General features: G+C 52.6%; 1 protein-coding gene across 1 annotated transcript; it reads left to right on the top strand.

Annotated features, from left to right (window-relative positions):
* The first annotated feature begins 11,458 nt into the window (after window positions 1–11,458).
* Window positions 11,459–11,866, top strand: LOC125121224 (60S ribosomal protein L31-like). Its single transcript, XM_047769494.1, has one exon. It carries the CDS (start codon window positions 11,459–11,461, stop codon window positions 11,834–11,836), a length of 378 nt encoding a protein of 125 aa, XP_047625450.1. The 3' UTR covers window positions 11,837–11,866.
* Window positions 11,867–12,601: the final 735 nt, after the last annotated feature.

Here is a 12,601-nt window from a genome sequence, read left to right as displayed (position 1 = left end):
TTGGCATGTTCCCTAACAAAAAGTTCCTACGGCCAGAATCAGCCATTTCTCTCCAGCGCCAAGCTCACTGCCCTGGCCCTCTGGCCTGGACGGCCCCTGCAGTCACCTCAGAGGTCTGCCTACCCTGGCAGGCCCCTCCAGTCTATTCTCAACACCACCACCAGAGGGAGCCAGTTACAACTTGAGTCCCCTACTCAAACCCTCCCGTGGCCCCATCTCATTCAGAGATCCTTAGCCTTCAAGAGAGCACTCCATCTTGCCCCTGTCACCTCTTAGGCTCCTCTCCAGCCACACTGGCTTCTCTTCAGCCTCCCACAGTCTCCTCCATGACCCCTTAGGGCGTTATGTGCCGAGGGGGATTTGTGGGAAGGTCTGATCTTCATTCACCCATGACACAGACATTACAATATTGCATTGGGACACAAATACACTTAAAAAAAAATAAAGTGTAGTTGTTTATCTGAATTTCACATCCAACTGGGCATCCTGTATTATATCAAGCCACCCTATCCATAACAAACTATAAACCAGTCCTACCAAAAGAACCATGCTGTCACTTTAATGTCCCCAGTGCTCAGCATGCAAAGGTGCCTCCTCCTAGCAAGACCTATGCAAAAAAAGCACCCTCTAGGCTGATGTAGCTCCCTGCCCCGTTGCAAGGATTTCCAGTCCACTTGCTTCAGTGTCGAGGTTCTTTTGCAGAGCACAACCTGCCCAACTCTTCATAGCAGCCCTGCAGGAGGCCAGAGAAGCAGGTGCTTCCAGAATGGGAGAGGTTGAACCTGCCTTCCCAGCTCTTTCTCTCCCCAATAGTGGGTAGGGACTGGGAGGGAGTGGCAATGCCAGGGCCTAGACTGGTAGCCCCTCTGAGCGCTTTTGGATTCGAGCCTATCTAGGGTGAGTCTGAACTCTGTGGTGGTGGGTAGAGGGGCCCCATGCCAGACACCACCAGCTGCCCCCATGGCTGGAAGGTACCCACTTGAACCATTCCAAGTAAACATTTGACCAGCTCGGCCCTGGCCATCATCCCACGCCAACACTTGGCCCTTGTTCCTGGACAGGCCCTTCTGTGTCCTGTTCTTTGTGGCTGACATTTCAGCCGGGCTCTTCAGGGGCCGGGGTGACCCGATGCCCCATTCCCATTCTGCAGACAGGCTCCAGGGAGGTGGTCCCTGCGGCAGCGGGCACTTGGCGGGGGAGTCCCAGCAGACGGGCCGTCGCCAGGCCGGGCCAGCCACCCCTCTGAACACCCCACGTGGGCCTCAGGGCTGCAAAGCCCACAGTCTAACAGTGGAGCCATGGGGCTGCCAGCTGACTCGGCTGCTTTGTTCCAGGCCTGGAGTGGTCTGAGGGTGGCTGAGGACTGTGGCTCCTTCTTTGCTGAGAAGCCACAGATAACGCCGGCGACAGGGCCTGATAAAGCGTCTGTCAGAGGCTCCCTCCCAGACAGGCCTTGCTGTTCCCGCCGGCCCCAAGGGCCCCTGCAGCCCAAGCCTGTCTCCAGAGGTCAGCCCCTCCCTGGGGTCTCAGCTCTTCTCTTCCAGAAGCTGAAGAACAGGCTGGTGGACCCCTCCCCACCCATATCTCCAGTCTGGCTCTCAGAAGTTCCTGAGGCCTCTGGGCCCAGGAGCAGAATAAACTAATCTTCTGATTTACTCCTATGAAGAAAATGTCAAGGCACACGCCTCTCTTGGTGGAATTCCAGACTGTGGCTTCTGGGGAGCTAGGGGGAAGGGAATCGCGGGCCTGGAATGTCTTCCTAGATGCCCTTAAATGATATTCTGTGTCGCCTCTTTCATGTCACAAGAGCCCCCTCTATGCCAGGCTCTGGTGTGGATTCGGGGGCACAGGAACAAGTAAGATGTGATCCACGACCAGGGGAACTCCCAGGAAGAGGGTGCTGGAAGACCTAGCCTCCCACCCCCTGCTCCCGACCTGACCCAGGCCTGCACCCCAGGCCTCCAGAGGGCTCTGGCCTGGAGTAGGAGGTGTGTGAGGGGACCTAGCCAGCCTCGGGTGTCATGGGGTGAGACTCAGCGCCAAAGGGCTGGAGAGTGGAGACCAAAGAGTCCTGGAGCTGATGGAGGAGGCACAGCCTTCCCTCCCCTCCCACTTCTCCAGCCAGGAGTCAGAAGACACCTTTACAGCCCAGAAAACAGGCATTTCTGAAGTCAGCCCTCAGTGTCCTGAGCATGGTGCACGTGAGCAGAGGGTGGCTGCGGTACAACCAGAGAAGATGCCCTCCGCAAGGCAGAGGCACTGATCCCCGAGATTGCCTGGGGACACTGGGCTTCCAGTTTAATTGCAGACAAAGTGTGGGATCCACGGTTGGGGCTGCCTGCTTCGTGCTGACCAACCTAACTAAGGCCCTCAAGCCTCACATGGTGGACGACGGGAGCTGGAGACCTTGTGCCTGAAGCGAGTCCCAGCTCTGTGGCTCTGCGACCCAGGCAGGCCTCTGGCCCTCGCTGGGGGTTAGGCTAGAGGCCTCTTGCCAGGGAGAGAAGCTCCAGGGGAGAGGCCCTGTATAAGGACCAGTGTGTCCAGAGGGAGAAGGCCTGGGCTGCCTCTCCTCCCCCAAGGGAAGGACCGTCTCTCCAGAGCCACTTGGAGTGCTGTGGGGGGTGGGAACCCAGGTTGCCTGCATCTGGGAATCCAGGCGCTGCCTTTCCAGATGCAGGGACCCCTGACCCCCACCCCACACAGCTTCCCAGGGGGCCTCTGGCTCATAAAGGAAGGACCTGAGTTTCAGGGTGTCTTTCAGGAGAGGCCTCCTGCTCTCCCCCACCTAGAGCAGCTCCCTCTGAAACCTCTGCAACCACACCCACACACCAGAACAAACCCTTCCTTCCCCACTGTGGTATCTACATCCCTGCCAGAGCAGTTCTGCCTCACGCATTTATTTATTCTTCCCTCAAACACCTACTGTTACATGTATGTGCCAGGCAGCAGGGCCCTGTGGGGAACAGACGGTCACAGCTCCTGCCCTGGAGGCGCTTACAGGCCTGTAAGGCAGGACAGACTGCTGAAGACAGAAGTACAGGTGAGTGATGATGGGGGCCCTGAAGAAAGAGCAGAGGCTGTGGGAGAGGATGGGGAGGAGGACATAAGGGCAGGTCATGGGGGGGGGGCCTTCTGATGAGGTGACATTGAAACTGACACCTGGAGGCAGTGAGAAGGGAGGTTCCTGCCCTGGTCCTGGCCTGGGTGACATTGACCTCTGGAATCTCCCTCCGGCTGCCCCCACCTCACACCTAGCGAGGTGCCAGCGGAGTCAAAGGAAATTCACACAGGTTGAAAACAGGGCCAGTCTGTGACATTTCTGCCAGAAGCGAGGCATGGAGGGGGACCAGTGGGATTGAATTGTGACCCAAGACAGGAAGGGCTGAGGAGATGGCACTCACCCTCTACAATACCTGGCAGAGAAGCCCCCGCCCCCCATGCCAAGTACTCCCCCAATAATACAAGATGCACTCTCTCTGCAGAGTGGGAGGAACCCCCCCCCCCCAGCCTTTGCTCAGGAGGGACCCTGCACCCCTGGGCAGGAGAGAAAAGCCTGGCTGGCAGCCCGAGCCTTCAGTCTCTCGCTCCTCACTCTGCCTGTAGCCTTGCCTAGCTCTGCGGCAGACATCCTGTGTGGCCTTGGGGATGTTACTCCCCTCTCTGGGCTTGGGACAGCAACTTTGGGACAGGGTGGAAGAGTGGAAGTGGTACAGTGGTCCCCAGCCAGTTGATCCTGGGGGCACTTTGGACATGGGCCAGTGAGAGGTGGGGTGGGGCCCTGCCACTCCATTGCTGGGTGAACCTGGGATCCTCAAAGCGCCCTCTGGGGCATCTTGCCCATCCGCAACTAGAGGGGCTGCTCTCACTGCCAGGAAAGCTGAGAGCTCCCCACTCCAGGGTCTCCACTGCACACCAGCTCTTGGGACCTGAACGCCAGCAAGTTACCACATTTAATGATAAAGACTATAATCTCATCACAAATCAAAGCACCAGGAAAAAAAAAAAAAAAAAGGACTCAGTCCCCTTCCATCCCTCAATTCCAACAGCACAGCATTATCTGATCCTAGCTAATGCTGGGTCCATGACAGGACCAGGGTGCTGGAAGGTACTCCTTGTCCCTCAGAGTGGCACATGGAAGCAGGGAATGTCCCCAGGTGCCAATTTTGAGACAGGATCAATGACATTCTCCACCTCACTTGCTCTTCACCAGCTCTCCAGGTAATGCATTTTTTCCTCTTACCTTTTTTTTATTTTTATTTTTTGGCTGCGCCTGCAGCACATGGAAGTTCCCAGGCCAGGGATCGAATCCAAGCCACAGATGCAACTTACACCCCACAGCTGCTGCTTACATCACAGCTGTGGCAGTGCTGGATCCTTAACCCACTGCACCACAGTGGCAATTCCTCTTTTTACCATGTTTATTGAAATATACATAGCATGATGCACATGAATCTCAAATCGTGCATGAAGCTCAAGTTCAATGAACTCTGACATGCATATAAAGCTGTGTGACAACAGATCAGGACAAAAGAACAGTTCCAACATGCCAGAAGATGCCATCGAGCCCCCTCCCAGTCAGCACCACCCAGAGATAACCACTATCTGAGCTTTTCTTGATCTTGAACTTTTTTTGTTTGTTTGTTTTTTAGGGCCGCACCTGAGGCATATGGAGGTTCCCAGCCTAGGGGTCGAATTGGACCTGTAGCCGCCAGCCTACACCACAGCCACAGCAAGGCGAGATCCTAGCCGCGTCTGCGAACTACACCACAACTCATGGCAACACCGGATACTTAACCCACTGAATGAGGCCATGGATCGAACCTGCAACCTCATTGTTCCCAGTTGGATTCATCTCCACTGTGCCACAATGGGAACTCCGTAACTTCTTATGAATGGAATAAAATGTAGCTATTCTTCGCACCTGGCTTCTTTCACTCACCAAGCCAGTTCCATTCATGCTGTTGCATTGATCTATCAGCAGTTTCTTTGTTTACGTTGTGTATTATCCCACTGCATGGCAATACCATACCCCATTTAGCCATTATTCTGCTGATGAACATGAGTTGATTCCATTTGGGGCTATGCTGACCAACCCCCAGGACCATCATGCCCATGCTTTTTGGACATGCACTGTCATCTCCCTAGGTTAGGTACGTAGGAGTGCACCCACTAGGTCACAGGGTGGGTGGTTGCTTAGCTTTCATAGCTATTTAGGCAGTAGGTATGTTTAGCCCCACTTTACAGACATAAAGCCCAAGGTTCACAGAGTTTAAATCACTCACCAAGCTCACACAATTACTAAGTCATGGCATCTAGAGATTTCTGACTCCAATCCTTTTAAATCTGGCTCTTTAGAACAGGTGAAGGGGGTGCAAGGATGCAGAGAGCCACAAGAGAGAAGAAGCATTGGGGTCTCAGCCTGCTCTGTGATCAGCTCCTGGGATGTCCAGGTCACCTTGGGAGGCCACAGTTCCACTGCCAGGCAGACATGGAATAAGCATGGCAGCTCAGAGCCACAAAGAACACGAACAGAGGGGCCCCTCCACTCTCCTGCCTAATTCCCTCCCTCTCCCTCCTGAAAATGCCAGCCAGGTTTCTGCCCCAAACGCCCATGTGCTGCCCGCTCCCCACCCCACCTGTTGTGACCTCTGCTTCACTTCTCAATTGAAAAAAACACCCCCACCATGCCCTGTCTCATCACCTTTTACCTTCATCTGACCTAATAATGTGTGCTTGTTTATCGCCTGTCCCCTACCCTAGAATGTGACCTCCAGAGGACCAGGCCTCACAATCTTGTTTGCTCCACCTTCAACATGTGGAGCAGTGCCTGGCGCCTGAGAGTCCCTACAGAAACACTTGTTGAATGAGTGAATGGATGAATGAATGGGTGGATGGATGAATGAAAAGCAACCCCTTGGAGCAGCTGGTGGTGACTCTCAAGCCAGAAGGAGCTTTTGGTGCCAGACCTGGTTGCTATGCTGAATTTCTGAGGTAAAGCTCCTGCAGGCCAGGGCACTGGTCTAGAGCCACTGGGTGGGACGAGGTGGTACCCAGCCTGACTGTGGTGACCTCCAGGCACTGTGGCAACTCAGCCATCACAGCTGGCTCTCAGTGGAGTCAGATGGACAAGGGCATCAATGTGCACCTGGGTACCTCCTGGGCTTGCCCTTCAGGACAGGGCAAATTTAGGATTCCTGGGTAAGAAGAGGGAGCCAATGGCCACGGCTTTCCCCAAATGACCTCTCCCTTAGGGGGTCTTAGATCATCTTCTAAACAGATGGGCCTGGAATTCCAACCATGGCTCAACTGTAAGGAACCCTACTAGGATCCATGAGGATGTGGGTTCGATTCCTGGCCTCACTCAGTGGGTTAAGGATCCAGCCTTGCCATGAGCTGTGGTGTAGTTTGCAGACACAGCTTGGATCCCGAGTTGTCGTGTCTGTGGTATAGGCCAGCAGCTGTAGTTCCGATTCAACCCCTTAGCCTGGAAACTTCCATATTGTGCAGGTATAGCCCTAAAAAAAAAAAAAAAAAAAAAAAGAAGAAGAAGATGGGCCTGGGAATGATTTGAGGGACAGGAAGGTGCCCCTCACCCTCCACACATGCCTGGAATACATTCTTCATTCCTCACTGCCACTTGCTGGCTTGGGAAGGCTTTGCTGATTTACCTTACAACCCTGGGCCTCAGTTTCTTCCTCCTGTAAAATGGGCAGAATCTGGCCATGAAGTACAGTGAAGATATAGCTCTAGATGAAAGGTCTGCAGGCCCAAATTCTCATACCCCAGGACTATTGCATGTTTTCTGGGAACATCCTGCCCTCTCTGGGCTTCCAGTTCCCATGTGTCAAATGAGGGAGTGTGGCAAAACTATCTCCAAAGACTGAAATCCTCCCTCAGGTAGGACTAACTCCTGTTCTTTCTCAAGGAAGGACAAGTTCATGCAGGGATACAGGGAGAGGGAGCCAAGGGAAGAGGGTAATGACATTCAATGTAAACTTTGCCAGTGTCATAGTTTTACTCTGACCTGGGTTTACTGGAGGTTTTCCTCTCTGAACCCCACTGAATGGCTGGCGGGGCCTTAGATAGTCTGGCCAGGTAGGTGGGGGAACTGTGTCCTACTGCTTCTCTTGCTGTAAACAGGGCTCTGAGGCCCCGAGGTGACCAACATCAGACCACAGCTAGGAACTGTCTTGGAGAGTTTGCCCAAGCTGCTCATAATTCTACCACATGTCTGCCCATCACCATCAAGACCGGGAAAAAAATTAGCCCCCCTCCCCCCGCCTTTTTGCCTTTTTTCTCTTTAGGGCCACACCTGCAGCATATGGAAGTGCCCAGGCTAGGGATCAAATCGGAGATGTAGCTGCCGGCCTACACTATAGCCACAGCAATGCCAGAAACTTAACCCCACCGAGCCAGGGCAGGGATCAAACCTGTGTCCTCATGGATATTAGTCAGATTCGTTTCCCCTGAGCCACAACAGGAACTCCAAAGTTAGCCCACTTTTCACTCCAAATCAGAGAGAGACCCAATTTTCAGATGAAGAAAACTGAGGTCTTCCTAAGAACCCCACAGACTATTCGCTGGAGCACATATATACCCCCCCAAGTCTGGGCTTGCCACATGTCAGTGTTACCTCACTGACGTCTCACGCCAGCCTGTAAGGAACACACCCTTATTCTCTCCATTTGACAAATGGAAGAACTACCACTCAGAGAGGTTAGGTGACTTGTGTAAGGTCACACAGCTAATGAGTAGCAGAGCCAGGATTTAAAACCAGGTCTGACTCAGATCGGCCCTTCAGGCTTCTTTCCTATGGACTGAGGGAATAAAGGGAATGGTTTTGCACTTTGGGATCCCAGGAACCTAAAAGACAAATTCGGCCAGCAAGGGATTGGGAGGAAGGGAGGGCCAGGGCCTTTGCACCCGCTGTTTGCTTTACCAAAAAGCCTTCCCCAAGATAACTGCCTTGCTCACTCCCACACTTCACTCAGAACTCAGCTCAAAGGGCACTTGACCATGAAGACCTTCCTTCTTAGGACCACTGAGTCTAATAAATAGAACAACCCCTCCCACTCTCCTCAGCCCATTTTAATTAACACCTCTCACCACCTGAGCCACTATAATATCTGATGAGAATAGTCATTTGTGGTTTGCTGGTTGGTTGTCTCCTCTGAGAATGTAAGATTTTTATCTGTCTTATTCCTCACTATAACCCCAAATCCTAACAGAGCACCTGGCACATAGTAGGTATTCTATTCGTTGTAGGAAGGCATGGCAGACTGAGTACCTCTTCCCTTAATAAGTAAAAGAAAATGGAGCATCTGCTAGGTACAGAGGAGAGGGTGGGCCGACGCTCATCTCATTCATCCTTAACTGTTAACCCATTTTATGGACGTGGGGACTGAGGCTCCCTCCTCCAGCATCAAGGGCCCACCTGGGCAGACAGCGCGTGGCAGATGAAGCAGTCCATCAGGCTGGGGATGTGCGACCCCCACGGGTCTGGCTCCTAGCCCAGGGCTCCTTGCAAGAGTGGAGGCAGGGCCCAGAAAGGGGAAGGGGTGCTGCAGACCCCCACTCCCCACCAGTGCTCGCAATGCGCTGTGGACTGTGCGGCCGCAGGGCCCTGGCCTCGCGCCGGGGCCGCACCCTGGGCAGAGCCGCCCGAATTCTTCCCCGCCCGCCCCCGCGCCGGCGCCTCCTGCGGCCCCCGCCGCCCGAGCGCGGCCCCCGCGAGCCCCCAGGTCCTTCCCCTTCCCTGGCCCGGCCAGGCGGTGGGTGGCGAGGACAGGCCAACCCCGGCCCAAGCGCTGGTGCCCCGCGGGCTCCCCCGGCCCTCCCGCCCCGGGCCCCCAGACTCGGGGCGCCCGCAGGCCCCGCGGGTCAGCGGGAACCGGCAATTTCCCGGCCGCCCGCCCCGCCGCCCGCTCTGTACTTAGGCTGATGACGGGTTCCCGCGGCCCTGGTGGCGGGGCGGGCGGCGGATTCAGGGCGGGCGAAGCCGGCCCAGCCGGTCCCGTGCTCCGCTCTCAGGCGGCCGCCGGGCCTGTGTCATCCACCAGGAATTTCTGTTTTCCCCTCTGCGGGGCTGGAAGAAAAAACAATAATTAGGTCACTGGGCAGGCGGCAGAGAGGGTGTGGGACAGGCCAGTGGCGCCCTGTTGGGCAGGGAAAGGGTCTGGGAGGACGGCGGGAAGGAGAGGCCCCCGCAGTGCTCCCTGCCCCCTTCCTGCCCTCCCCAGAATGCTGGCTGATGGAGCCAAAGGCCTGTCTGACTAATGCCACTGTCCCCTCACGGGCCCATTCATTCCAAGAGCATCAGTTGGGCACCCTTTTGTGGGCCAAATTCTGTGCTAGGAGCTGGGGACTGAGCATTGAACTTGAAGGAGAAGGAAGGATTTGATTGAAAAGACCCACAAGCAGCCTTGCAAAAATATAGTCATTCCTCCCCTGTGGGGGTTGGAGGGACTGGTTCCAAGACCCCCGCTGATATGGAAATCCAGGGGTGCTCAAGTCCCTTATATCAAATGAGGTAGTAGTTACATATAGCATACACACATCCTCCATATACTTTAAATTATCTTTAGATTCCTTATAATACCTAATACAATGCCATGTAAATGCTATGTAAATAGGTGTAAATACAATGTAAATGCCATGTAAATAGTTGCCGGCCAGCAGCAAATTCAAGTTTTGCTTTTTAGAACTTTATGGATTTTTTTTTCCCAACTATTTTCCATCCTAGGTTGGTTGAATTGCAGATCCAGATGCCATGGGGAGGGGGAGGGCTGATTGAATAGTGGGATGACCACTGCATAGAACTGAGGAGTTTCGGGAAGCTGTGCCTGCCTAGACAAAGGGGGTGGTCTTTAGTCCTTAGGGAAGGCTCCTCTGAGGAAGTGCCACCTGCACAGAGGCCTGAAAGAGGACCTAGGATTGGCCAGCCAAGTGGAGATGAGGCAGGAAGAGGGGGTGGGGAGGGATGGAAGGAAGAGCATGTGCAGAAACTTGGAGCTAAGAGGTAATGCATGATTCAAGGACTGAAAGCACACTAGAGAAGTATCAGTGAACTTTTTTTTTTTGGTCCTACCCACGGCATGTGGAAATCCTGGGACAGGGATGGAACCCACGTCAGCCACCCGAGCTGCTGCAGTGACAACACTGGATCCTTAACCAGCTCTGCCACAAGGGAACTCCTCGATGAACTTTGAATTCTGAATGTGATACTGATAAAAGACACATCGTTTTGGTCCCGTGAGGCCCCTGAACACAAACCGGCTACTTTATCTGGTGCTCAACTGAAGATATAGCCACTTGTTTCTACACTGGAGGACAACTGTTTTGGATTTAACTCACTGAGGGGTACTAGGTCTTGATACTGTACCTGTGGGCAGTTTCAAAGGCTATTTGGACTTAGCACATTTCTCACCTTTTACTCTGACCTTAGGCCAAGTCCCCTGAGAAAGACCAGATGCCAGAGCAACTCTATTGGGCTGTATAGATGAGAGTATGAGCCATAAGACTAGGGAGACAGTCAGGATTAGAGCATAAAGGGTCTTAGGGGCCATGGTAGGGAGGTTAAGTGTTATCTTAAGGTTATTCTTGGAGCAAGGGTTTCAAGCAGGGTGGGAGGGAAAAGGATCATATTTCTGAAAACTTACAGCGGATAATATCTACCATTTATTTAGCTCCTGTTATCTGGACAGAGCTAAGTGCTTTACACATATCATCTCACTAAGCTTGATGAGAGTCTTAGGAGAATGTTTTTTAAGCCCCATTTTATAGAAGAGGTCAGGGCGGTCATGTGCCTCAGGTCACCTACTACTAAGGGGCAGAAACAGAACTAAAATGTGCTAAACTCTAGAGTTCCCTTTGTGGCTTGGCAGTTAATGAACCTGACTAGGATCCATAAGGATGCGGGTTCAATCCCTGGCCCCATTCAGTGGGTTAAGGATCTGGCGTTGCCGTGAGCTGTGGTGTAGGTTGCAGATGCGGCTCGGATCACCTTGCTGTGGCTGTGGTGGAGGCCGGTGGCTGTAGCTCTGATTTGACTCTCAGCCTGGGAACTTCCATATGCCACAGGTGTGGCCCTAAAAAAAAAAAAAGGCAAAAAATAATAATAAAATAAAATATGCTAAGCCCTATTCCCCATAAGCTGTCCAGGCACCCAGCTCCCTTCTCCCTATTGCTCTGCTATCTTGATATGTCCAGGTTGGTTCCCCTCCATATTCACATTTAGGATAGAAGGAAGAAGGAGGAGGGAGGATGTCCTTTCTCCTAGAGAACATCACTGCTGCATCCCCATCTATATCTGTATAGATACACAGATGTGCAGCTGCATCTGTATTCACATCTAAAACCACATATAATCTATATCAATAGCTCCACCAGTTACCCGGTATCCAAAGCATCAGTTTTAAAGATAGACCCTTCAACTTTCCAAGGAGGGACGGGAAAAATGGCTCCCACAAAGAAGGGTGGCAAGAAGAAGAAGGGCCAGTCCACCATCAATGAGGTAGTGACCAGGGAGTATACGATCAACACTGACACGCGCATCCACGGAGTGGGTTTTAAGAAGCGTGCCCCTTGGGCACTCAAAGAAATCTGGAAATTTGCCATAAAGGAGATGGGGACTCCGGATGTGTGTGTCAACATCAGGCTCAACAAAGCCATCTGGGCCAAAAGAATAAGGAATGTCCCATACTGGGTCCGTGTGCGGTTATCCAGAAAATGTAATGAAGATGAAGACTCGCCAAACAAGCTTGATACATTGGTCACCTATGTACCTGTCGCCACTTTCAAGAATCTACAGACAGTTAACGTGGATGAGAACTAACTGCTGACTGTCAAATAAAAGTTGGTTGTAAAGGCAAAAATAGATAAATAAACAAAAATAAAGACAGACGCCGCAGTGCCAACAAAATAAAATCCAGTGATGGATAGAGCCAGGCCCTAGTGTCAAAGCCTGGAAACAGGAAATACTACAGCAGAGTTACTTCACTTCCTATTGACATCCTACTGGTCATTTCCTTAAGAGAAATATTCCTGCATATAATACTTGATTCACCTGAACAAAATAAAATACTTTTGTTAATGGCTTTTGATTAAAAAGAAATCAAATGTTTTTCAAAAAGACTACCTTATAAAAATGTGGAATGTCATGTGTATCTGTGGGTTTTATGGGTCAGCAAATAGTTGCAAAGATGAACAAGACAGGGCACTGCCCTCTGTGGTTCTCTCAACCACACCCCACTTCCTCAGAGGAGACTGGTCAAATTGCCCTTGGTCTGTGCTTTGGGGGCCCATTGGGAGAGTGATTCGGGAGACAGAGAGTCTAGAGCAGTGGTTCATAGTATGTTGCCTCCACTAGCCAGATCAGCACCACCTGGAACTCATCTGAAATGCAAGTTCTCAGGCCCTGCCCAGGCCTACAGAGTCAGAAACCTTGGGGGTGGGGTCCAGCTCTCTGTGTTTTCATAAGCCCTCGAGATGATTCTGGTGTAAACTGAAGTTTGAGAACCACTGGTCTAGGGTCCTGCACACTGGCCTGAGAGATTAAAGACCTCGGTTCTAGTCCTGGTTCTGGCAGTCCCAGGCTCTG

The sequence above is a fragment of the Phacochoerus africanus genome, chromosome 2 (assembly GCF_016906955.1).
Source record: "Phacochoerus africanus isolate WHEZ1 chromosome 2, ROS_Pafr_v1, whole genome shotgun sequence".
Lineage (NCBI taxonomy): Eukaryota > Metazoa > Chordata > Mammalia > Artiodactyla > Suidae > Phacochoerus > Phacochoerus africanus.
Note: the sequence above shows the minus strand (reverse complement) of the source record. Positions and strands in the feature narration are given on the sequence as shown.

What these genes read in the sequence shown, in the direction of transcription:
- LOC125121224 (XM_047769494.1), top strand. Translation starts at nt 11,459, where the DNA reads ATGGCTCCCACAAAGAAGGGTGGCAAGAAGAAGAAGGGCCAGTCCACC.